General features: G+C 37.3%; 1 protein-coding gene across 1 annotated transcript in view; it reads right to left on the bottom strand.

Moving 5' to 3' along the window:
* Positions 1–3628: 3628 nt before the first annotated feature.
* Positions 3629–27978, bottom strand: part of HDX (highly divergent homeobox) — a 316379-nt gene continuing 292029 nt past the window's right edge. Inside the window, exons 9-10 of the mRNA XM_049766600.1 lie at positions 15147–15269; positions 3629–4287 (exon numbers count right to left, since the gene is read on the bottom strand). Of these exons, the coding sequence (XP_049622557.1) occupies positions 4162–4287; positions 15147–15269 (249 nt within the window). The 3' untranslated portion in view covers positions 3629–4161. The remainder of the gene's footprint in view (positions 4288–15146; positions 15270–27978) is intronic.

Genomic DNA, 27978 nt, shown 5'->3' with positions numbered 1-27978 from the left:
TTGGACTTACCTGGGCAATACTGTTTCATTTATGTACTATTTTAAAATTATTTTAACTGATATAAAAGAGGGAAATGCTAATGTATTTAAGAGATTACTGTCAATGTATCTTTAAGGGATGATAATGCACCCCTGTAATGGCAGTTGGAATGAGATGTACCCCCCTGTAATGGACAACTGCCGTAGTTCAAAAAGGTAAAGCATGGCAGCTGGGGGGGGGGCAGGAAAAATGGCATAGCAGAGAATGCTGGCCGGGGCATCAACTCTCCTCTCTGTCAAACTCCCAGGCTAGGCTTTGTAGCCAGTAATCTCTCTCTCTCTCTCTCTCTCTCTCTCTCTCTCTCTCTCTCTCTCTCTCTCTCTCTCTCTCTCTCTCTCTCCTGTTTCAGTTAACTACATTTTGGACTACCAGGGTTGGCCCTGGCAGGCCAGTACAAAATACTCAGTGAATTTAGTCATTGTTGGAGTTTTTTTAAATAAAAACAATTATTGCTATGTTAACTTGTATATCAACCAAATTTTCACTTGAACAGAAAAGTTCTAGGTTCTCTGACCTGTAGTGGCATATTATTCTCTCTATATATTTGCTTATTTATCATAGTCTTATTTATGAAGGCAAAAATTTTAAAGGCAACAAATAATTCTAAAACACAGACTTAGAAAAACAAACATTAAAATTAAGAAATATGTCTATTAGTCGGAAATAATTTATTGTCTCTATAAAAGCCTAAATAAAAACCCTATAAAAAGTACACATTAGTTTGATGTGGTTTTAGAATGACAGCATGTTTCAGAGGTAGTACCAGTAAAATGTGATACAAGATTGCTAAAAAGAACAGCTCAATAAATAAATGCAAAACAACTTCAATTTTAGCAACATATAGTGAGTACACATTTGGTGAAAATAAGTATATTTTCATAAAAATAACACCTTGTTTTCATTTGTCCTGTAAGAAATAACAATGAAGAAATATTTGATCTATGGTGCTTACTATGGTGAGTAGACTCTCCCTGTGACATTAGAGACTATAATTTGGTGAAGAGCTTGTTAGAGTGCTACCTGCCTAGGATAAAACTAACTTTAAAAACAAAAAATACTTATTTGTTAGATTAAGTGGTATTAAAAATCCCTAGAGAAATAATCATCAGAATTTTCCTTTTAAAACTATTAAAATATGGTACACACAATATTTCTGTTATCTAATAAGAGTATTGTGCAGAAAACATAGGAGTCAAATTTTCAGAATTTTTAAAGGTGATCAGAAGCTACTATGCTAAGATGAGGAAACTATTTCTTGAAAATGAACAGAAGTTTCCTCCTATGTCTCAAAATATGTTAGAGAAATCATGATGCTGATAATGCTTCTAAATATTTTATCACATGTTTTCTTACAAATTTACAGACATCTGATTATATAAGTGACTTAAAGTTGGTGTTGCTGTCATTGAGGAAGTAATCAATGGGCATATTTTGAGGTCTTGGTAGTAAACAGTATACAAACTGCATTGGGCAGCAGTCTATTCATCTTCAAGAATAAAACTTTTATCACATGATTAAGATAGTAGTACAAAGTTCTGCTGTTGATAACCTTAAAACAAAATATTCCAAGTTCCACAAAGAGGTTAATTTTCTTCATATTTTTCACAGTTGCTGATATTTCTATTATCCAATTCTCAGTTTCTTATGACTAATCTTATAGGAATATGAGTATAGTGCCTTTATTTATTTCAGTGGATATTCTGAAAGTTAAGGATTGTTAGATACACATTTTAGAAACTGTAAACAAAAAGTACAAAAGTAAATAAGGCATAAAACACAGCTTAAAAAGAAAAAAAGGTGTGTTTTTAATGTTGAGATCTGTCTTCATGAGAGATGCTTCAAAGATTTATAGTGTGTTTCAATATTGTATGAAAGCCTCAAAAACTATCTGTTTTACTCGCTCAAGTCATAAAGATGCTCATAAAAGCAATAAGATTTGGTATAATTTGTTCTTGACTAAAATGTCTCAAAAACAGTCCCAGTCTAACGTGATAATATACTTCCTACATAATAGATTTCTAATAAGTGATTTTGGAATAATTTTTAAAATACGCAGTACAGAATTTAAATTTTTTTCAAATAAAATATTTCCATGATACATCTATTTCCTTTGGTTTCTTATATAGAACAGTCATATTTCATTTTATAAGTGTATTCATTCCAATGATAGCAAAAGAAATACTTCTGGTGCTGAAACAGTAAATATTTAGACAAAAGATTAAGCTTACTACTTTTGTTTTTAGTGTCCATCTTTGACTAATATTCCTAGGAGTCACACCTAGCATAATCCTTAAATCTGTTTAAAATTATTTTACTTTGTAAATGGAAAAAATAGTTTATCATGAGGTTTATGGCTTGCTGGGAGTAGAAAGTCTATACCTTATAACAATAGCACAATATTTTTAGAGAATAATTATTAGGGTGAAAATACAATCAATAGAAATGGAAAATGTTAGAGGGAATAATCTATTGATGTTAAAGAGATACTACAAGCGTTAAGGAGTTTGCCTTGATTGTGTCCAATCCTGTTTGATAACTCACAGCATATGTGCTCACAAACACTGCCAGGACCATGCCCAGAGCAGAGCATGGATGTGGCCAAACCATTCGCCCTCATCCCAAAAAAAAACAAATAAAAAATGTTTGAATAGAGACAGAGGAAAATATGGTTTAAATATATGATATCAACATCATTAAAGAGACTGGAAGTCTTATAACTTATTTATATTATTTTAAGAAAGGTTTTGGATTTGATATTTATAGCATGGACTTTCATATTTTTTAAAATTTATATCACTGATATTTTTTCGTACAATCAAAGGTTCTGTTACTCAGCACTGCTTTCTCAGTTTGTTACTAACTAGTCAATAAGAAGTATTAAACTAAATTTTAAAAGAACCATATGATTCTCAGCTAGAAGGGAGCATACCTGACTGTATAAATATTGATACTAACAAAAGAACAAAAAGAGTAGTATGGCAGCAATATTAAATCAAACAGATAGTTGAGAAAATGAATAATTTTAATTCATCATAGAAAGTTGTATTATAAGAGGATAGGACATTTAAAGATACTAAAATCATGACAAATTCTCTGCATTCAAAAGTTGGTATCTATGAGTTTCAAAATCAAAACTTGTTTTATTTACCAACTATTAAAATACACAAACCAAAGAGGAAAATCATGATCTAGCCACTTAATCTTTCAGGTATAAATAGTAATTAAAACTTGTGAAGCAAGGGGCTGGAGTGGTAGCACAGCTGGTAGGCATTTGCCTTGCACTTGGTTAATACATGTTCGAGTCCCGGCATTCTATATGGTCCCCCAGAGACTGCCAACAGTGACTCCTGAGTACAGAGCCAGTAGTAACACCTGTGAGCCACTGGGTATGGCCTCCAAAAAGAAAATTAAAAATCAAAATAAAATAAAATAAAATAAAAACTTTTAAAGCAGTTTCATATTGCTAACTCACGATATATGGAAGTATGCACAGATGAAGCATCCAATATTTTCCTTTATATGGATTTGGGTAATGACAATCACTGCCCTTGATAAAAAGGTTTTATAGGAATTGCTTTTTTGTTTGCTTGTTTGTTTGATTGTTTTAGGGCCACATCGGTGGTGCTCAGGAGTTACTCTTGGCTATGTGCTCAGAAATTAGTACTGGAAGGCTCAGGGGACCATATGGATTGCTGGGAATCAAACCTTCATCAGCCGCATGAAAGGTAAACTCCCTCCCTTTGGTGTTATTCCTCTGAACCCAAGTTTTATAAGAATTGTTTACAGTGCCTTGCATATGGTACATTATAAAAAATCTTTAATAAGGTGGCTATTTTAACAATTTGCTCATAGAATAGTACCAATAAATTCAAGAATTGTATTGTAAAACATAAGTAGTATCACTTTAAAATATATTATCTAAGCTTGACTCTCAAACAATGAATTCATATTTCAAATAAATTTCTTGCTCTGTAGCCATTATATCTCATTCTTTAACAGACATCTTGTTTCAACAACACATTTTTCCAACTGAATTATTTCAGGGCAGAAGAATTTAGTTATCTTTAGATGCATATCTGTCAGGCAAGCAATAGACTACATATATCACCCTTATCCTCGAGTCACAAACTGTCTGAGGCATTTTTCTCTGATAAAGAAGACACAGTGAGTGATATATCAAGAGGCTCTGGTGAAGTATGATCAAAATCCAGTTCTTCTAATTCAGGAGGTAAATCTGACAGTAGTGCCTGAGAGAGAAAAAATATGTTTGAATGAATCATAACAATTTTCAATTTTATGTTAGTAACATGAACATCTAAATTTGGTTATTCATATAAATGTAAAGAAAGGTGAAATTCTCTTTTAGGATATTGTACAATATCTTAATTCAAATGATACGTAGTAACAGGATATTAAATCTTGATAATATGAATTGCACAGGATAGTAATATGGAAATGAACCATAATTTAAGCCAATAATTAGATGGTTTCATAAGCATAATTTTTATACTAGTTTTGAGAATGCCATGTCTGAGAATGCATTGATGAGTACTCTAACATTGTTATGTATTGATATAGTCCTGTATGTTTATTTCATACAGGAAAAAAGACATTTCAACAAAGATTATTTTGTTAGGAAAGCATGTATTTTTTATCTATTTTACTTTAATAACTTGAGAAGACAAACTGATTTTTTTCTTTCCTAAAATTATACATATATCTACAGATGGCTAAGCACCCACCAGAGCAACTTAACCACCAAATCTGGTTGTATAAAATGCATGAGAGGAAAGTCTATTTGTAGTCATTAAAATAAACCAAAATTCATGAACTAAGTTTTGTCATGTTAAAATATTTTCGTTTGATGTTGCAGAACATGCATATAGACAGAAGTAAATAATAAAATCAACTTTCCTGTCACAGAGAATAGTGATGTTAATTTGAATACAAGAAATAGTTAACTAAATTACTGATTTACTGTTTATAATTTAAAAATTGTGAAGTATTACATGAAAATTTATTCATTTTCTTTTTCGGATATTTTTGCCACCACCAGCAATATTCAGGAGGCTACTCCTTGCTCTGCACTGAGAAATTACTACTGGCTGTGCTTGGGGACCAGATGGACCAAACTTATGTCTGCCACATGTAAGGCAAGTTCCCTATCAATTGTACTATTGCTCTGGCCCTGTTTTTGTTTTTTTTAATAATTTTTTATCGAAACCAATGAGAATTACAAGTCTTTCACAGTTGGATTTAAGGTACATAGTGACAGTGAACTAGGGCCATTCCCATCACCAGTGTTGACTTCCCTCCACCCTTGTTCCCAGCATGCAACTCATACCTCCACCATTAGCCCCCTGGATTGCTAATGTAACAAGTCCCTTTGTCTATAGCTTATTATAGTTTGGATATTTTGATTCTATTGTCATTGATTTTGGTTTGGGTATTAAAAATGATCAAATCATTTTTTAATTTCCACTCAATGTTCCTGAGACCGCTTGGCCCCTGAGTCCCATCTACTTTATTACCTCAGTTTGTAGGAAGACATAGAATTATGAGTCAAAACAAGATGATGTATGTTCTATGCTTTTGTAAAAAAAAAAAGAGTGGGTGGAAGCTATTAAATGACAAGCTACACAATCTCTGTTCCCTGGTTTTGACCTGAGCTCTTATCCCAAGCAAGACTTTGCTACTAGAATTTCTTACTAAGCAGAACCAAACAATGCCCACCGAAAAGGATGAAGGAAGCTATCTCTACATATGAAAATAAACACACTAAGAGTTATTAATATTAAGGAAATAAACATACAAAGAAAATATAGATATCCCTCTTAAGTGTTTTGAGATAGTCTTAGAAGGGAATAAGTTCCAGGGCAGATTTTCTTTATTTTTTCTTCTTTTTTTTTCTTTAACCAACTTTATTACATACATGATTGTATTTGGGTTTCAGTCATGTAAAGAACACCAACCATCACCAGTGCAACACTCCCATCACCAATGTCCAAAATCTCCCTCCTCCCCACCAAACCCCCGCCTGTATTCTAGACAGGCTTTCTATTTCCCTCCTACATTCTCATTATTAGGATAGTTCAAAACATAGTTATTTCTCTAACTAAACTCATCCCTGTTTGCGGTGAGCTTCATGAGGTGAGCTGTAAATTCCAGCTCTTTTCTCTTTTGTGCCTGAAAATTCTTATTGCAAGAATGTCTTTCATTTTTCTTAAACCCCATAGATGAGTGAGACCATTTTGCGTCTTTCTCTCTCTCTGCCTTATTTGACTCAGAAGAATAAATTCCATGTACATCCATGCATAGGAAAACTTCATGACTTCATCTCTCCTGACAGCTGCATAATATTCCATTGTGTATATGTACCACTGTTTCTTTAGCCATTCATCTGTTTAAGGTTATATTGGCTATTTCCACAGTCTTGCTATGGTAAATAGTGCTGCAAGGAATATAGGTGTAAGGAAGGGATTTTTGTATTGTATTTTTGTGTTCCTAGGGTATATTTCTAGGACTGGCATAGCTGGGTCGTATGGGAGCTCGATTTCCAGTTTTTGGAGGAATCTCCATATTGCTTTCCATAAAGGTTGAACTAGACGGCATTCCCACCAGCAGTGGATAAGAGTTTCTTTCTCTCCACATCCCCGCCAGCACTACTTATTCACATTCGTTGTGATGTGTGCCAATCTTTGAGGTGTGAGGTGGTACCTCATAGTTGTTTTGATTTGCATCTATCTGATGATTAGAGATGTGGAGCATTTTTTCATGTGTCTTTTGGCCGTATGTATTTCTTCTTTGTAAAAATATCTGTCCATTTCTTCTCCCCATTTTTTGATGGGATTAGATGTTTTTTTCTTGTAAAGTTCTGTCAGTGCCTTGTATATTTTGGATGTTAGCCTGTTATCTGATGGGTATTGAGTGAATAGTTTCTCCCACTCAGTGGGTGGCTCTTGTATCCTGGGCGCTATTTCTTTTGAGGTGCAGAAGCTTCTCAGTTTAATATATTCCCATCTGTTAATTTCTGCTTTCACTTGTTTGGAGAGAGCAGTTTCCTCCGTGAAGATGCTTCTAGTCTCAACGTATGGAGTGTTTTAGCTACATGTTGCTCTATATATCTTATGGTTTTGGATCTTATATCGAGGTCTTTCATTCATTTGGATTTAAGCTTCTTACATGATGTTAGCTGGGGGTCTAAGTTCAATTTTTTTGCAACTGGCTAGCCAGTTGAGCCAACACCACTTGTTGAAGAGGCTTTCTTTGCTCCATTTAGGATTTCTTTCTCCTTTATCAAAAATTAGGTGATTGTATGTCTGGGGAACATTCTCTGAGTATTCAAGCCTATTCCACTGATCTGAGGGCCTGTCTTTATTTCAATACCATGCTGTTTTGATAATTATTGCTTTTTAGTACAGTTTAAAGTTGGGGAAAGTAATTCCTCCCATATTCTTTTTTCCCAATGATTGCTTTAGCTATTCTAGGGTGTTTATTGTTCCAAATGAATTTCAAAGTGCCTGATCCACTTTCCACTTCTTTGAAGAATGTCATGGATATTTTTAGAGGGATCGCATTAAATCTGTACAATGCTTTGGGGATTATTGCCATCTTAATGACGTTAATCCTGCCAATCCATGACAAGGTATGTGCTTCCATTTCCACGTGTCCTCTCTTATTTCTTGGAGCAGAGTTTTATAGTTTTCTTTGTATAGGTCCTTCACATTTTTTTGTCAAGTTTATTCCAAGATATTTGGGTTTGTGTGGCACTATTGTGAATGGGGTTGTTTTCTTAATGTCCATTTCTTCCTTATTACTATTGGTGTATAGAAAGGCCATTGATTTTTGTGTGTTAATTATGTAGCCTGCCACTTTGCTATGTGAGTCTATTGTTTCTAAAAGCTTTTTGGTAGAGTCTTTAGGGTTTTCTAAGTAGAGTATCATGTCATCTGTAAACAATGAGAGCTTGACTAATTCCTTTCTTATGTGGATTTCCTTGATATCTTTTTCTTGTCTAATCACTATAGCAAGTACTTCCAGTGCTACGTTGAATAGGAGTGGTGAGAGAGGACAGCCTTATCTTGTGCCAGAATTTAGAGAAAAGGCTCTTAGTTTTTCTCCATTGAGGACAATATTTGACTCTGGCTTGTGGTAGATCCCTTAACTATATTGAGAAAGGTTCCTTCCATTCCCATCTTGCTGAGAGTTTTGATCAAGAATGGGTGTTCGACCTTATCTAATGCTTTCTCTGCGTCTATTGATATGATCGTGTGATTTTTATTTTTATTGTTGTTGATGTTGTGTATTATGTTGATAGATTTATGGGTGTTAAACCAGCCTTACATTCCTTGAATGAAACCTACTTGATCATAGTGGATGATCTTCTTAATGAGGCAGTGAATCCTATTTGCCAGGATTTTGTTGAGGATCTTTGCATATGTATTTATCAGCGATATTGGTCTGTATTTTTCTTTTTTGGTAGCATCTCTGTCTGGTTTAGGTAACAAGGTGATGTTGGCTTCATAAAAACTATTTGGAAGTTTTCCTGCTTTTTCGATTTCATGGAAGAGTCTTGCCAAGATTGGTAGTAGTTCCTCTTGAAAGGTTTGAAAGAATTCATTAGTAAATCCATCTGGGCCTGGGCTTTTGTTTTTGGGCAACATTAGATTACTGTCTTAATTTCCTCAATAGTGATGGGTGTGTTTAGATATAAGAGTCCAAAAATTTATCCATGTCTTTCAGGTTTTCATTTATAGTGGCATAGAGTTTCTCAAAGTAGTTTCTGATTACCCTTTGAATCTTTACCATATCAGTAGTGATCTCTCCTTTTTCATTCCTAATACGAATTACCAAGCTTCTCTCTCTTTCTTTGTTAGCTTTTCCAGTGGTCTATCAATCTTGTTTATTTTTTCAAAGAACCAACTTCTGCTTTCGTTGATCTTTTGGATTGTTTTTTGGGTTTCCACTTCATTGATTTCTGCTCTCAGCTTTGTTATTTCCTTCTGCCTCCCTATTTTTGGGTTCTTTTGTTGAGCACTTTCTAATTCTATGAGCTGCGTCATTAAGCTATTCAGGTATGCCCTTTCTTCCTTCCTCGTGTGTGCTTGCAAGCTATAAATTTTTTTCTCAGTACTACTTTTGCTGTGTCCCATAGGTTTTGATAGTTTGTGTCTCCATTGTCTTTTTTTTTCAAAAAGGTTTTGATTTCCTCTTTGATTTCATCTCAGACTCACTGGCTATTCAGTATTAGGCTGTTTAACTTCCAGGTATTAAAGTTTTTCTTCTCTGTCCCTTTGTAGTTCACATATAATTTCAGGGCTTTGTGGTCAGCGAAGGTAGTCTGCAAAATTTCTATCCTCTTGATATTATGGTGGTATATTTTATGTGCTAGCATGTAGTCTATCCAGAGAATGTCCCATTTACATTAGGGAAGAATGTGTATTCATGTTTCTGGGGGTGGAGTGTCCTGTATATATCTACTAGGCCTCTTTCTTCCATTTCTCTGTTCAGGTCTACTATATTTTTGTTGGGTTTCAGTCTGGTTGACCTGTCAAGTGTTGACAATGCCGTGTTGAGGTCTCCCACAATTATTGTGTTGTTATTGATATTATTTTTCAGATTTGTCAATAAATTTATTAAATATTTTTATGGCCCCTCATTTGGTGCATATATGTTTAGGAGAGTGATTTCTTCCTGCTATACATATCCCTTGATTAATACAAAATGTCCATCTTTGTCCCTTACAACTTACCTAAGTATAAAGTTTGCATCATCTGATATTAGTATGGCCACTCCAGCTTTTTTTTTTTGGGTATTGTTTGCTTGTTTGATTTTCCTCCAGCCTTTTATTTTGAGTTTATATTTGTTCTGACTATTCAGGTGCGTTTCTTGTAGGCAGCAGAAGGTTGGATTGAGTGTTTTGATCCATTTTGCCACTCTGTGTCTCTTAACTGGTGCATTTAGTCCATTGACATTGAGAGAAAGAATTGTCCTGGGAGTTAGTGCCATCTTTATATCGAAGTTTGGTGTGTCTGTTGGTCAGTCTTTTCTTAAAGTAGGCCATTCAGTTTTTCTTTTAAGAATGGTTTTGAGTCTGTAAAGTTTCTGAGCTGTTGTTTGTCTGTGAAACCATGTATTGTTCCTTCAAACCTGAAAGTGAGTTTTGCTGGATGCAGTATTCTAGGCGAAGCATTTATTTCATTGAGTTTTGTCACTATGTCCCACCACTGCCTTCTGGCCTTGAGTGTTTCCGGTGACAGGTCTGCAGTTAATCAAGGATGTTTCCTTGAATGTAATTTCTCTTTTCGATCTTGCTGCTTTCAGAATTCTGTCTCTATCTGTGGGATTCGTCATGGTGACTAGGATGTGTCTTGGGGTGTTTTTCCTGGGGTCTCTTTTAGTTGGTACTCTTTGGGCGTGCAGGATTTTATTGCATGTATTCATTATCTCTGGTAGTTTCTCTTTAATGATATTTTGACCGTTGATTTTTCCTGGAGATTTTCTTCCTGGGTCTCTGAGACTTTAATGATTCTTAAGTTGTTTCTGTTGAGCTTATCATAGACTTCTATTTTCATCTTTGAGTAATTTTCCCATTGTTTGATCATTTGCTTTGAGAATTTTTCCCAATTTCTTCTGCTCTGTGGAATTGTTATTCACCTCATCTTCCAGTGTACTAATTCTATCCTCAGCTGCTTTTAACCTGTGGGAAAGCTCAACCATGTTTTTCTTCAATTCATCTACTGAGTTTTTCAGACCTGTTATTTGACCTGAAATTTCAATTTGGAGTGTTCTGATTTCTATCTTCATATTCTCTTGATTCTTATTAGTGTTCTCTTCTATACTTTGTTTGAGTTCTTTGAACATCTTCCATATTGCGACTCTAAACTCCTTATCTGAGAGACTGACTAGTTGGTTGGTCATGTTCAAGTCATCAGAGTTGCCATCTTCATTCTCTATGTCTGGCGCTGGCCTGCGTTGTTTCCCCATTGTCACACTTGTATTGTGGGTTTTTCTACGTGTTGTGGTTGTATTCATTGGCTAAATGATGTGCATGGTCGCGAAGTGAAGTGGAGCGGCCATGCTCCTCTGGCTCCTCCCTTTCTGGGCGTGTGGACTCACCTCCACGGAAAGCTCATGGGAAAGTGGGCCATCTGCCCATGAGCCACACACAGGATGAAATCAAGCCGAAAATGAAGCACAGCACAGAAGAGAGGCAGATAGGGGTACTGGCATCTGAGATCCAGCAGAGTTCAGTGGCTCCTCCCTTTCTTGGCATGTCGACTCACCTCCACGGAAGGCTCACGGGAAGACGGGCCATCTGCAGATGAGCCACACACAGGATAAAATCAGGCCGAAAATGCAGCACAGCACAGAAGAGTGGCAGATAGGGGTGCTGGCATCTGACATCCAGCAGAGTTCAGTGGCTCCTCCCATTTTCCCAAATTAATTTTTTAAAAGAAGCAGGATGGGGGGAGGGGGTGGCAGGCATTCTCTTGCACTGCATGGCTCTGGAGGCCCAGGGCAGATTTTCATCCTGTACTGTGGCCCTTTGGAATCTTAGAAATGGTTTGGAGCAGTAAGGGATCATGTATTGTCCTCGAGATGGGAAACACTTTTGAGCTGAATTATGGCTCGGTTTCTGAGCAAGTTTAAGTGGTGCCGTTTGTTGTGTTGACCTGACTTATGGTGCAGTGGTAATCAATGATCAAAGAAAAATAATAAATTCAGTCAATCAATAACCAATTAAGCACAAAAGTAGGGTTTATTGGCAAACATATGAAAATTTTTTTAAAATAAAAATATTATTATACTGCATTCATTAAATGTGAAAGTTATAAGTCTTAATTTATTAATATTAATTAATTAATTTATTTATTTATAATTTTCTTGTTCTAAATGAGAGTATCTGTAAAAGATACTTGAAGTCATTACATAATTTCTCAGGTCCTATATTGCTGAAACAAGGTGCAGACTCTGTTTTACTGCTGAGTCTAACTGAAAAAAGTGCTGACAATGACAAATATAGTCTATTAGAAATATATCAGTGGATATAGTTGAGTTTTCAATTTGAAGAATACATATTAAAAAACCAAAGTGTCTCAGAGTACGCTAAATAATCATATGCTTAGGGACTTGGATAATTAAATGAAGAAACTCAACAATATTCGAAATTCTAATGAAGAAATTTTTGACTCAGAAAAGAACTATTATCTATGTATTTATCTTAGCATTTCATTTATTTGATTGACTAAAACAATTTTATATTAAATAAGAAAACAAAATCTATGTCCTTATACAACACTACTAATATATTAACTCTACTATTTCTTTTCAGTAACTTACTGATTTGTAACACTGTCATACTGAACAAATTTTTGGATTATTTCCGTTTGTAGAAATGCATTTTATAGACACTAAAGTAAATTAAAATTAAATTTTTACTATAGGATTTGCATTATTTTATCTTCAGATTTGGTGCAGCACTACTCAAGAATTACAGTTCCTTGAGTTCTCAGTAGTAAGCCCTGAGCCCCACCAAGTGTGGACCAAATATCAAGAGAAATTAGAAAAATATATTATCTGTGCGTTTATAGTACTTATTCTAGGCTCTAGGGTGAGAATGCCAAGATCCTTTTTTTTGCCAAACCTAGTGGAATACCCCATTTTTTAAATTATATTTATTTAAACACCGTGATTACAAATATGATTGTAGTTGTATGATTTTCAGTCATGTAAAGAGCACCCCCCTTCACCAGTGCAACATTCCCACCACCAATGTCCCAAAACTCCCTCCTCCCCACCCCACCCACACGTGTACTCGAGACAGGCTTTCTATTTCCCTCATTCATCCACATTGTAAGGATAGTTCTCAATGTAGTTATTTCTCTAACTGCACTCATCACTCTTTATGGTGAGCTTCATGTCATGAGCTGCACCTTTCAGCCCTCATCTCTTTTGTCTTTGAGAATCATTGCAAAAGTGTCTTTCATTTTTCTTAAAACCCATAGATGAGTGAGACCATTCTGCATCTATCTCTCTACCTCTGACTTATTTCACTCAGCATAATAGATTCCATGTAGATCCATGTATAGGAAAATTTCAATGTAGAATATGCAAATTCCAGGATCTTTAATATAGAAACCTGGTGCCAACAACAGAGACTGTAAAAAATAAAAGTGTATTAGCACTACAGACAATGACTTGGATTGGACAAACTAGTTTGCCTGGAGCCTAGAGTTGGTCTTATGCCAGGAAACTTCAGGGGTAGGGTCTCCTTGTATTTAGGCCAAGGCTTTTCCTTTCCATGTCCCTCAATTTTGATGGGCCTATGCAAACAATAGTTGCCACTCTAACACAGTTTTTACTGTGCTCCTTTGACTCTAATCCTTAAAATAAAACCACTTAAACTTTTTAGGTTAACTTAAACTAATATGCATGTGCATGGCAATGTGAAAGAATACTATGCCTTCAATGTTTAAGGAGTTACATAAGTTTTATGGCTTTGGATTACTTTGTGTAATGCTAAGAAATATTTTATGTACTACAATCTGGGGACTTGGACAAAGTAATTGTACATACGTTTTGTTTTATTTTTCTTAATGTTCTTTGGATGAAAGTTCAAAATTAAGGTATCAGCAATGGGAATTCTTCTGAGAATTTTGTTTATGGGTGATTGTCCTTCCACTGTAACTTTACCTTGTCCTCTTTCTTTGCATCTTTGTTCTCATAATTAAAAATAAAAATTAAAAAAAGAAAAAACTGCCCATTAGTTAGTGGTATTGAGGAAATAACAGAGTCAGGATTCAGAAGAAATTTATGAAATCTGTGCACTATTCTTAGATGCCAAGAGACATAGAAACTGCAAGTTAATTTGGAATATTTTTATTTCAAAATCACTCTATAATTCTTGGGAATAGGATAAAACATCAAGTTATTTGTATGGTTATATTTGATTCTGTCTATTTACATCATTATCTAAAAGTTCATTGACCTTGTGAACATGTTCAAAACTATCACCTTATTCAAATATAACCTGTAAATATTTATTAAAAATATTTTCAATGTAGCACAGAATAAATATGGCTCATATAATAAAATATATAAATACAATTAGGAAATAAGCTGAAGACTCCTGTCTTGGAATACCTTGGTATATGTCACACTGAACAAATAATTAATGTGCATACTGGTCTGAACTTCATAAATAAATTACTTTAGTTTACTCTTTATCATTTATTGTTTGGGAGAAGTACACAGAAAATTTTGCTTTGAATAAGATGAGAATATTGATGTTAATCATAATATTTTACCTGTCTCAAATAGGATGCATAAGTGTAATCTTATTTAGGTATAAGAGTTATATTTTTTCTCTCTTGAAACATACTAAATAACAGTGTCTTATATTTCTTCCTAAATAATTGTTACCTTCATGTTATACTACTCATATTATATTTTACTTCTCAATGAATCAACTTTACATTTAAGAGACAACTTTGTTGTCATTAAGAGATGAATAAAACATTTAATCTAATTTTACTATTTTATTTGGAAAACAATTATAATACAAATTTGATAAGAAAACAGAACAGAAAATATTATTAGCAATAAATAGTATTAAAAATTCACAGTGATAAAAGACACATTATATTACCTCTTTGTGTACAGTAACCAAATACTTTTTAAACTGGAGAAAGGAAATATGTATGTACTGTAATCACAAAGAATTTAACAAATATGTTTTGTATATCTACCTTATTGAGTAATAGCATTTTATCCAAATATTGGTACTCCTTAATGGGGTGTGGAAAGTAATCTAATTTTAGGGAGAAAATAAATATCTTAATCTTTTTATTATAAAACGTTTCCCCATATGTATAAAATGTACCTTTCATTTTGGCAAATTACACTTATAAATATATATTGAGGAATTTCTGAAAATAAAAAGATTTCGCATATTTTTCTAACTTAAAGTTTTCTTAGAATCAACAAATCTGTTAACCAAATATTTCTATTAAATAAGTACACAAAAATAAACATTAATTCTGAAAAAAAAACTGCTAATAAAAGTCATGAAAGGAATAGTTCCTTTGTGTCTTCTGGTACCTACCTGCTGTTGTTCCTTATTGTCAGCTTTCATAGCTAGTATCAAGTTTCTAACGAATGTTCTAAGTTTAAAGTATTTTTGCTTTTGAACTTCCAGCTCATTTTCAATGAATCTAGCTTCTTCATTCTGAAGAAAACATCAAACAATGTAATTAACCTGTGCAAACCAAGAAATAATTGCACATTATACAAAATTCTAAAAATACAATATAAAACGTTAATAAGGATACAACTTTTAAGTAAATAACTTTATAAAAAATAAACACAAATAGAGATTCGCCTGTCACTTTCTTTAAGCAAATAAAGAATAAAAATAAAAGATGAAATATAGGGGGCCAGAGAGGTGGCATAAACGTTAGGGTATTTGCCTTGCATGCACTGGACTCTGGTTCAATCCCCTGGTGTCCCATATGTTCCCTCAAGCCAGGAGCAATTTCTGAGTGCATATCTCGTAGCAACCCTTGAGAGTCACCCGGTGTAGCCCAAAAAGAATTTTAAAAAAGATGAAATATAATAAAATAATTCCTAGAATGATAAAAATCAGAAAAGTTTTCTTCTTGTAGACTCCTCTTATTAACTAAATTAACATATTTAGATTAAATTTAATTATATAACCATATTACCTTGCTTAGGCACAGTATATTTATTATACTGAACATTCACATAAATAAAAATCTAAAACTAAATTTATTTTTATATTAAGAAGGGACTGATATTTTACTAATTTTTTGTTTTATTTTTGGGGAGCACACCTGGCGCTGCTCAGGGGTTACTGCTGGCTCTGTGCTCAGAAATCACCCCTGGTCAGGCTCGGGGTGATGGGATGCTGGAATCAAACCCAAGTTCGTTCCAGGTCATCCATGTGCAGGGCAAATGTCCTACTGCTTTGCTATCTCTCCACCCCCTCTTTTTTTTAAATTTTACTAATACTTAAAAAATAAGCTTCCTAATCTTTATCCCACCTTTAGTCTGATTTGAAAACTAAAATTTTTAATATAACAACTGATTTGTGACTCTGTTTCCCTGAATTATTTTTGCTAGCTGCACAGGAAAAGCACAATAAACTAGCAATTGGGGGATATATTCGTGATTGTACTATTGATAATTTTGTATACATGAATAAACCAATTAACATTATGACTCTTTACTTATCAGTAAAAACAGATAAATGCTAGTAATCCTTAACTTTAATCTAGCTTTAAGTGTTATATATTTCATAAAACACAACCATAGAAATGTACTAATTGGGGCTTGAGCTATAGCACAGTGGGTGGGCTTTTACCTTTCATATGGCTGGCCTGGGTTTTATCCCTGGCAACACATATGGTCCCCTGAGCCTTCCAGGGTTGATTTTTGAATGTAGTGCCAGTAGTTATTCCTGAGCACTTGCCAGGTGTGGTCCAAAAACAAAAAAAATCACTAACTTACCTTTTGCTATTCAAGAAAATGTATTATTAATAAAATGGTTGGCACATTGATGAATAACAGTCCAGATTAATCTAGCTAAAAGACCTGGAGAACATACTTTGCATGTAAAGTTATAGAAGCCCTAATTCAATCCTTAGCACTTAATGTTCCCTTGTAAAACACAGGAACAACTTCTGAGCACCATAAAAAGAAATCACACATATCTGGAAATGAATAGGTGTGATCCTAGACACACTAAGTAAAAATAATATTCAATCACAGTATGTTTACAAAAATTCTGAGATTTATGAAATTTATGTACAAGCGATAGTTTTTCAAAATGCAGTGGTAAGGTGTAGAGTATTTTGGTATTACTCTATGTTCTTAGTTCCCACCTGGAAATGTCGTCCCACCTGGATCTTCCAGGTGAGGGCGATTGAGTGTGAAATAAAAGAGCTTGTGGGGGAGGCCAGAGAGGCTTTTGGCAGAGCTGACAGCTGGGTCTGATGGCTGATTGAACTGGCATCAGACTGTCAAAGAACTCTTTTTGCCAAACCTTTGGTCCCCTAACTTCGTTGTCTGAAGTGAATTATTTGTGGCAGATAGTTGTTGTCCAGGAGGGGGATGGAATAATGAGGTTTAATCTTTCTATCTGGGAGTTATTTTTGGAGTCGCAGACCTCCAGCAAGGGGTTCAGCCTCCCCCCACATTTGGTGCCCGGAACAGATGAATCTGGACCCTCTGGAACTGTAAGTGACATATTTTATTGGGAATTACCTCTGGAGGTCCTTGGCTGGTTTCTATGTATACTCATGCTCACTATGTCATCTGTTATTAAATACATTGGTTCGGCATTATTCAAGTGCATTATTCTGTTTGGATGTAAACCACTTGATTTGACACTAGTAAATATCATTGTCGTCGGATGGTTGCTGTTTACATTCCAATAGAAATTTTCTACTCCAATATTTGCATCGCCTGAGGGTTCTCCATTAGTTATAGTTTGTGGAATTTCTGTGTTGGCTAATATAGTTATCTTATGCATAGGAATTGGCTGTTGGTTAGAAAATAGACAGTGTGGAAATTATAAAGTAATTAACAGTATGGACAATAAAAATTTATCCTACAAAAATTCAGACTAAGGTACAGGCTGATAAATCTAGCACTGGAATCAAGAGTACAGGCATTTTTGCCGGTAAAAAATCAACCCAGATACGTAATTTAGATACTCATGATCCAAATCAAAATCGTGACACTGATGACCAACCTCCAGTGCTAAGTTCACAAGGGAGTCCTGATTCTATTCACAGTATGGACTCACATGTTAGTGCCAACTCAGACAATGAGCCACATTCTAGTACTCCACACCTCAGCCCTCAGAGCCCTGTGCAGGGTACTTCTGCTAATCCAGCCTCAACTCCATTGCAGACAGTATATGTTTCAACTTATCAACCTCTCGAAATGGAGGATGTGGAACGGTTTAAAAAGCATGTAAAGAATTTGGGGCAATCTCTCCATATTGTCTGGAGATACTAAGAATTTGGTGTCAAAAACAATTTGGACTCTGTATGACTTTAAAAATCTTGCTGAAATATGCCTGCCATCTAAACAGCAAACTTAATGGGAAATGTTTTATGCAGAGGGTGTGAAATCCAAACTACATAGTCCGGATGGAACAAAAAAAATGAGTGGCAGGGGTTAATCTCTCATATGAATTATTAATGGGAGAAAATCAATATTCAGATGTCCAGACACAAGTGACTTTACCTAAGGAAATCTAAAAAATAAAGACATTGCATTATCTTCATGGGAAAGAATTGATACTAACAGTACTGGTGAGGGAAACTTTTTAAGAATCATCCAAGGTCCCCATGAGCCTTATGTAGAATTTGTGCCTAAGCTCAAAGATGCTTTGAAAATACAAATTAGAAATGATGAGGTGAGGAAATTTATAGGAAAATATTTGACTTAGCATAATGTGAATTTGGCTTGCAAATTGGTATTGGCTCCGTTGCAGGAAAAAGCTGATTTAAATAATTTTTTGTGGTTTTGGGGTCACACCCGGCAGTGCTCAGGGGTTACTCCTGGCTCCATGCTCAGAAATTGCTCCTGGCAGGCACGGGGACTATATGGGACACCGGGATTCAAACTGATGACCTTCTGCATGAAAGGCAAATGCCTTACCTCCACGCTGTCTCTCTGGGACTGATTTAAATAAATTTTTATATGCATGTAGGAATGTTTATGATATGTCCCATTCATTAGCAAACTTAGATCTGGTGCAAACCTTTGCAATTACTAAAGGAACAACACCTATTTACTTACAGGGACAAAAGGTAGCCTAAAAGCCAGGTTTCTGCTCAAAATGTATAAAAGGTCACCACTGGGCGAAAGAATGTAGATATGGAGATCCCCCTAATAATAACATAGGGAGAGTTTTTAACACAAACCCTAGGAGACAATTTGCCTGTTACCATTGTGGAAAACGGGCATATTAAAAGAAATTGTCATCTTTTGTTAAATTCAGCTCCTCTAAGACCTACATTTAAGGAACAGGGAAACACCTACAAGGCCAATCCCCAGGCCCTTTCAAATTAGGGACAAAGTCATCAAACCATAATTCTTTCCAGCCCAACCCAAGAAGATTAATTTCAATTAATGAATTAACACATGCCATGGCAGGCAGTGCTGAGCTTGATATAACTTGACCTGAGGACATTACAATTTACCCAGGAGAATGCCCTTATATGTTACAAACAGGCATAGTGGGACCACCACCCCCAGATACTGTAGGTTTGATTTGGGGCAGAAGTTCCCTTAACGTAAAAGGTATATCAGTAACCACAGGTGTCATTGATTCAGATTCAAAGGGAGAAATTATTGTAGTCATTAATGTGCCGGTTACTTGGACTTTCAAAAAAGGGGAGATGATTGCCCAGATAGTAATAATACCTTATGTTAAATTTGGGACTTCATACAAGATAAGAACTCAAGGTTTTGGAAGCACAGATCTGGAGGCTGCCAAAAACCTATTAGTGGCTCTGATTACTAAATGTAAAGATGAAAATCCAATTATTAAACTTAATTTAGAAGGGCAATTCTTCAATGGCATGATAGACACAGGTGCTCAGGTTACTGTAATTTCTGATAAAGAATGGCCAGAAAATTGGCCTTTTCGGGAAATTCCATATTCATTAAAAGGAGTGGGAGGCCTGAGTTCTTGTTTGTTAAGCACAAAAACCATGGTATTTTATGGCCCAGAAAACCAAAAAGCTAAAATCAGATCTCACGTGGGCCCATTCTCACCATCCCTGTGGGGCCATGACCTGCATAAACAATTGAAGACAGAATTCCATATTCCATTAGCTCAAGATGAGCCTGAACCTTCTCCTGAATTAAAAACCCAAAATTTTTGGTAGGGTCCACTGCCAGAAAAACCCCAGCACTGATAAAAATAAAATGGAAAAAACAATTTAGATAGGCCAGTGGCCGCTTAAATCTGATAAATTAAAGGTGCTGACAGAATTAGTGGAAGAGCAGCTAAAATTAGGACATATTGAGCCTTCTTTTTCTCAATGGAATTCGCTTCTATTTATTATGAAAAAAGAAATCTGGTAAATGGAGTTTGTTAATGGATCTGAGAGCTATGAATTTATCTATGATTCCTACGGGAAAATTACAGACAGGTTTACCATCACCTGTAGTAATCCCTAAGGAATGGCCACTAATTATAATTGATTTGAAAGACTGCTTCTACCATACTCCTATTCACCCAGATTATAAACACCGTTTTGCATTCTCAGATCCTTCTATTAATAATATACACCCTCGCAGGCATTTTCAATGAACTGTTCTCCCCCAGGGCATGCTAAATTCACTATGTGTCAATTTTTGTGGACAAAATTTTGAGCCCTGCTCGTGAAAGATTTCCCCAAGCCATTATTTATCATTATACTGATGATATTTTAATTACAATAAATAATGAAACAGATTTACAAATTATATGCTTATGTGATTAATTGTTTGCAAACAGCAGGACTGAAAATAGCTTTAGAAAAAATACAGACCATGCCACCATATCAATACTTGGGCTTTATTTTGGACAGAACATCAATACGTCCACAAAAAATTTTCATCAAAAAAGAGAACCTTAAAACACTTAATGACTTTTAGAAACTTTTGGGTGACGTAAATTGGCTCCACCTAGCACTAGGAAAATCGAATGCAGAGCTGTTTAATATGTTTAAAACTTTGGAAGGTAATCCTGTGTTATATAGTCCCAGAAATTTAACACAAGCTGCCAAAAATGAATTGGACATTTTCTTGAACAGACTACAAAAATCATTTCTCTTAAGATTCATCCTGGGAGAGAAGGTATTTTTTTATTAATTTTTCTTACAAGTAAGAAACACCTACGGCGGCTTTGATGAAACAGGCTGGTCCTTTGGAATGGGTGTATTTACATAACAGCCTCGGCCTGTGATACCTTACCTACAATTAATCTCAGAATTGGTTATCAAAACAAGACTCAGATCAATATCTTTATTAGGTTTTGATCCAGATATTATAGTATTGCCAATACCAAAAAAGGAAATTGAGTTAATATTGCCTCTTAATGAATCTCTGCAAAGGGCCCTCTCAGATTTCACAGGAGAGATTTCTTCTCATTATCCAAAAGGAAAGACCTGGGACTTTTTGAAAAAGACTCAGTTTGTTATTTCTTCAATTGTACGGGATTCTCCTATTCCCAATGCAAAAGATTTTATGTAGATGGATCTAGCAGAGAAAGGGGAGGAATAACCGGAGAGAATATGAATATAACGATAGAAACCAAGTATAAGTCTGCACAAAAAGTTGAATTAGCAACGTTAATATACCTATTAGAAAATGTATCTGAAGCCATGAATGTCATTTCTGATTCTTTATATGCTGTAAATTTATGCCCGGTGATAGCCACTGCCTCCCTCAATACTCATAGTCCAATTATACAGAACTTAGTGAAAAATTACAACAACTTATTTAAAAACGAACTGAACCCATTTTCATCACACATATTAGAGCACTTTCAGGTCTTCCAGGGCCAATGGCTAAAGGAAATAAAACTGCTGACTTGTTGGCAATGCCTATATTTAAATCACCTGTAGAGGAACATTCAGCCTTATACAAAAATGCTCATCGCTTACATGTGAATTACCAAATTCCATGGAGGCAAGCTAGAGAAATTATAGAAAGATGCAACATATGTGCCCCGTTAGCACAGAAGACTCATATAGCAGGAGCAAACCCAAGAGGCTTAGAGTCTAACGAATTGTGGCAAATGGATGTAACTCAGACAGACTTATTTCCAAAAAAAAACATATCTTCATGTGGTGGTGGATACCTATTCTTGATTTATTTGGGCAATTCGAATGTCTTCCCAAAAAACTAAGGCAGTTTGCAGTTTTCTTTTATAATGTTTTTCTGTTATGGGTATTTCATATTCCATTAGAACTGATAATGGACCTACCTATATAAGCAAAACTTTTGAATTTTTTGTAAAGAATGGAAGATAAAACATCTTAAAGGAATTCTTCACAATTGTCAAGGACAAGCAATTGTGGAAAGAGCCCACAGAACTCTAAAAACTCAATTGCAAACATATAGAAAAAGAGGTTTAGCGCCAACTGAGCTGTTATCTTTGACTCTTATCACACTAAATTACCTAAAATTACCCCAAGGGGAAAGCCACATAGCAGGGGAAAGACATTTTAAGGAAGATAATCAGAGGCAAGAAAAAACAAATATTCCAATTTGGATAAAAGAGGATAAAATGGATTGCTGATTATCTCCTCTTGAGAGGGAGGGGTTATGCTTATGTTTCTACAAATGACAACCCTCCCAAGAAATTTTGGGCCCCCTTGCACCTCGTTAGAAATCGGACTGGCACAGATGAACAAGGTCAGGTTGCTGGGACTATAGTTCTCCCCAACATCAAGTACAGAGTGCTCAGGATATTGACAGTTGTGGTGCTGTTGAGGTGACTGGGAAAGTAGGTGAGGGATTAACTTTCATACCACATATTCTCAGTGAATCTGACAATAGTGAAAAATCCTTACAGTTTGAAACACAAATAGAAAAGCAGAAACCTGTTTTCACTGGATTACAAAATTTAGGTAACTCATGTTACATGAACTCAATATTAAAATGCCTATATAATATTACAGACTTGACTCAGTATTTTATCAAGATCATTATAAAAAAGATATTAACAGGAAAATACGCCTGCCCAGTGCGGCCCGACTGTGGAAATTTGTGAGTGCTGCCTGTGTGTGTCTGTGTACTGTCCTGTTGCGTGAACCTCTTGGGAGTGGGCCAAAAAGAGGCTCCAGAAAACTCGCTCTCCCAGAGCCCAATTCTAGGGTGGGAATGCCAAGAAACTGCTCCATAACATGAAAACCGGCTATACTTTGCAGAAGCCAGGTCCCCTGTTTGTGACATCAGGCTGGGAAATCCACGAAACTACGCCTGCTCAGTGGGACCCAACAGTGAAAAATTGTGAGTGCTGCCTGTGTCTGTCTGTCTACTGTCCTGTCATGTGAACCTCTTGGAGTGGGCCGAAAAGAGGCTCCAGCAGAGCCGGCTGCTCCGCTTCACAACGCGGCCATGCGCTCTTTCTAAGAAAAGAACACCATCACAACAAGAAGAAAAAATCACACTAAGAAATGTGCTGGATCACTGAAGCCCAGCATTTCTCTCCAGATTGTCTTCTCTGCTGCGTGCTAGAGCCTAAGATTTGATCCTGCGTGAGGCTTCATCCATGGAGGACTCCCCTCCCTTAGAGGGAAGTCGACCCATCCAGAAAGGGTGGAGCCAGAAGAGTGTGCTTCTTGCATCATTTAGCCAATGAATACCACCACAACACGTAGAAAAAACCCACAATACAAGTGTGACAATGGGGAAACAATGCAGGCCAGCATCAGACATAGAGAATGAAGATGACAATTCTGATGACCAGATAATGACCAACCAAATAATCAACCTCTCAGAAAAGGAATTTAGACTAGCAATATGGAAGATGCTAAATGAACTAAAAGAAAGCATGGATCGAGTTGAACAGAACACTAATAAGAACCAAGAAATATGAAGACAGAAATCACAAAACTCCAAACTGAAATAACATGTCAACTAACAGGCCTGAAGAAGTCAGTAAACGAAGTGAATGACAAAATGGATAAGCTCTGGGACAGGGTATCAGAAGCTGAGAATAGACTTGGTACTGTGGAAGATGAGATAAATAAAATTCCATACATCGGGGAAGGTAAGGAAGTCCCTCCCGCCCGCCCCGACCGCGCGAACGCCGGCCTCCCTGCGGCTGGGGTTCCCTTGCCCTGGGAAGGTAAGGAAGTCCCTCCCGCCTGCCCCGACCGAGCGAACGCCGGCCTCCCTGCGGCTGGGGTTCCCTTGCCCTGGGAAGGTAAGGAAGTCCCTCCCGCCCGCCCCGACCGCGCGAACGCCGGCCTCCCTGCGGCTGGGGTTCCCTTGCCCTGGGAAGGTAAGGAAGTCCCTCCCGCCCGCCCCGACCGCGCAAACGCCGGCCTCCCTGCGACTGGGGTTCCCTTGCCCCCGGGAAGGTAAGGAAGTCCCTCCCGCACGCCCCGACCGAGCGAACGCCGGCCTCCCGGCGGTTGGGGTTCCCTTGCCCTGGGAAGGTAAGGAAGTCCCTCCCGCCCGCCCCGACCGCGCAAACGCCGGCCTCCCTGCGACTGGGGTTCCCTTGCCCCCGGGAAGGTAAGGAAGTCCCTCCCGCCCGCCCCGACCGCACGAACGCCGGCCTCCCTGCGGCTGGGGTTCCCTTGCCCTGGGAAGGTAAGGAAGTCCCTCCCGCCCGCCCCGACCGCGCGAACGCCGGCCTCCCTGCGGCTGGGGTTCCCTTGCCCTGGGAAGGTAAGGAAGTCCCTCCCGCCCGCCCTGACAGTGCGAACGCCTGCCTTCCTCCGGCTGGGGTTCCCTTGCCCCGGGAAAGTAAGGAAGTCCCTCCCACCCGCCCCGATCGCGCGACCGGCTGCCAGCCTCCTGCTGGGGTTCCCTTGCCCTGGGAAAGTAAGGAAGTCCCTTCCGCCCGCCCCGACCCTGCGACCGGCTGCCTTCCTCCTGCTGGGGCTCCCTTGCCCCCGGGAAGGTAAGGAAGTCCCTCCCGCCTTCCCCAACAGCGCGAACGACTCCCTTCCTCCTGCGGGGGTTCCCTTGCCCCAGGGAAGGTAAGAAAATCCCACCCACCCGCCCCGACCGTGGGACCGGCTGTCTGCCTCCTGCTGGGGTTCCCTTGCTCCCGGGAGGGTAAGGAAGTCTCTCCCGCCCGCCCCGACCGTGCGACCGGCTGCCTTCCTCCTGCTGGGGGTCCTTTGCCCACAGGAAGGTAGGGAAGTTCTGCTCACCCACGCGGAGAGCGTGAACGTGCCCGCCCCCCGTCGGGTATTTCCTGCCTCCCAGAAATAGCTGACAACAATAGGGCAAAGCAACGAATCAGGCCACAAAAAGAGCACAAGAGGAGCCAAACTGGGGCAAGCCCACCCAACAGTACCACTAGATCCACCCTCAGGGAGGGGACCCATTCCCACACCACAGGGGATCAAAACAGACTGAAATTGGAAGAAACAGCTCTCCAAAGCACACCAATAAACACAAGGAAATATGGGTAAATCAAAGAGAACCCTAAGATCTGAAGATACGGAGACAAACCCTAACAAATTTCCAAGTCCGCCAAAACGCACAGATTTGTGGGAAAGTGACCTAAAAGCAGCAATGAGGAAGGAAACACAAGAACTAATAAAAGAAATGAGAGAAACTTTAGCTACTGAGTATAAGATATCTATGGAGGAACGAATCACCCAAATTAAAGAAGAAATGTTAAAGAGTATGAGAGAGTTCATTCAAAAAGAAGTGAAGGAATTAACAGACAAAGTAACAAGCCTTACTAGCAGAAACACAGAGTTGGAGAAACACATCGAAGAACTCGAAGGAAAACTGCAAACAAAAAATGACCAAGAAACCAACAAAGAAATAAAAGGCAAAACACTGGAAGGAAAAGTCCAGTACCTAATGAACAAGGACAAAAGAAACAATCTAAGAATCGTGGGTATACCAGAAGGGGAGGAAATAGGGAAAGGGGAAGAACAAGTAGTCAGAGAGATAATAGCAGAGAACTTCCCCACCCTTTGGAATGAAACTTCAGGGCAATTCCAGGAAATCAAGAGAGTTCCTAGTAAGATAGATCCTAATAAACCTACAACAAGACATATAGTAATCCAAATGGCAAAAAACAAAGAGAAAGAGGAACTTCTTAAGGCAATAAGAGAGAAAAAAAACCTCAAGTACAAAGGTAGGGACATAAGAATCAAACCAGATCTCCCAATCGAAATAATTCAAGCAAGGAGACAGTGGAATGACATATTTAAACGACTGAATGAAAGAAACTTCCAACCTAGAGTCCAATACCCGGCAAAATTATCATTCATATGGGAGAACAGACTGAAAACATTTTCAAACAAGACCGAACTAGAGCTATTTGTGCAAACAAAGCCGATCCTAAACGACCTACTCAGAGATGAACTACACAATCCAAACCCCCGATTGTAACAAAAGCCACCCTACACAACACAACTGCACAACAGTCCTCTCTCTCAATAATCTCCCTAAATGTTAATGGACTAAACTCTCCAATTAAAAGACACATAGTAGAGAACTGGATTAGGAAAAATAAACCGGACTTCTGTTGCCTACAAGAAACACACCTACAGCTACAGGACAAGCATAGGCTTAAAATCAAAGGATGGAAAGTAATTATTCAGGCCAATGGAAAACAAAAAAGAGCAGGGACAGCCATTCTTATATCAGACCAAATTGCATTCAACCTCAAGAAAGTGGTCAGAGATAAAGAGGGTCACTACATACTGATCAGGGGAACATTAGATCAAGAAACACTAACCCTGGTCAATATCTATGCACCCAATGTAGAGTCAGCAAAATATGTGAGGCAACTGCTCGTAAACCTGGAGAAACACATGAAGGGAAATGTGATAGTAGTAGGGGACCTCAATACTCCACTATCACCACTGGACAGATCCACCAAACAGAAAAATAGCAAAGAAATAAGAGCTCTAAATGAAAAATTAGAAGATTTGGGGCTAATAGACTTATATAGAGCCCTCCATCCCCAGAAAGCAGAATACACATTCTTCTCGAGCCCACATGGAACCTTCTCCAGAATAGACCATGTCTTGGGATACAAAACCAACCTATATAAGACCACAAAGGTAAGGATCATTAGAAGTACCCTTTCAGATCACTATGCAACAGAACTCAAAATCGATGTCAAGAAGAAAAAATGGAGAAAAACCAATACCTGGAGATTAAACAACATGCTGCTCAACAACAGCTGGATCAAAGAACAACTCAAGGAAGAAATAAAAAGATTCCTTGAGACAAATGACAATGAAGAGACAACATGTCAAAATTTATGGGACACAGCAAAAGCAGTAATTAGGGGGAAACTCATAGCGATACAGGCCTATGTCAAGAAACAAGAAAATAACAAAACCAACAGTTTAAAAGATCACCTCAAAGAATTGGAACAACAGCAACAGAGAAATCCAACCACAACCAGAAGGCAAGAAATAATAAAAACCAGAGCAGAAATAAACAACATAGAAACTAAAAAAACAATACAAAAAATCAATGAAACCAGGAGTTGGTTTTTCGAAAAAATAAACAAGATAGACAAACCACTGGCAAAACTCACCAAAAAGAAGAGGGAAAACACCCAAATCAGTAGGATCACAAATGAAAGGGGAGAGATTACAACAGAACCTCAAGAAATACAACATATCATAAGATCATATTATGAACAACTATACTCAGCTAAGATAGAGAACCCAGAAGAAATTGACAGATTCTTGGACAAACACCCTCTTCCAAGACTGGAAAAGGAAGAACTAGAAAGCCTAAACAGACCAATCACCTCAGAGGAAATTGAAGATGTAATTAAAAAACTCCCTAAGAACAAAAGCCCAGGCCCAGATGGATTTACAGGTGAATTCTACCAAACATTCCGGGAAGATTTACTACCACTTTTCCATAGGCTCTTCCAAGCCATAGAAAAAACAGGAATCCTCCCTAACTCCTTCTATGAGGCAAATATCACACTCATTCCCAAAGATGGCAAAGATACCACCAAGAAAGAAAACTACAGACCAATCTCACTAATGAACATAGATGCAAAGATACTCAACAAAATATTAGCAAACCGAATCCAGCACTTCATCAAAAAGATCATACATCATGACCAAGTGGGATTTATACCAGGAATGCAAGGTTGGTTCAACATACGCAAATCAATCAACATTATACATCACATCAACAACAAGAAAAACAAAAACCACATGATCATATCA

This window comes from Suncus etruscus, chromosome X, assembly GCF_024139225.1.
Source record: "Suncus etruscus isolate mSunEtr1 chromosome X, mSunEtr1.pri.cur, whole genome shotgun sequence".
In the NCBI taxonomy this organism is placed as follows: domain Eukaryota; kingdom Metazoa; phylum Chordata; class Mammalia; order Eulipotyphla; family Soricidae; genus Suncus; species Suncus etruscus.
The sequence above is the reverse complement of the archived record's forward strand: the minus strand, read 5'-3'. Positions and strand labels throughout refer to the sequence as shown.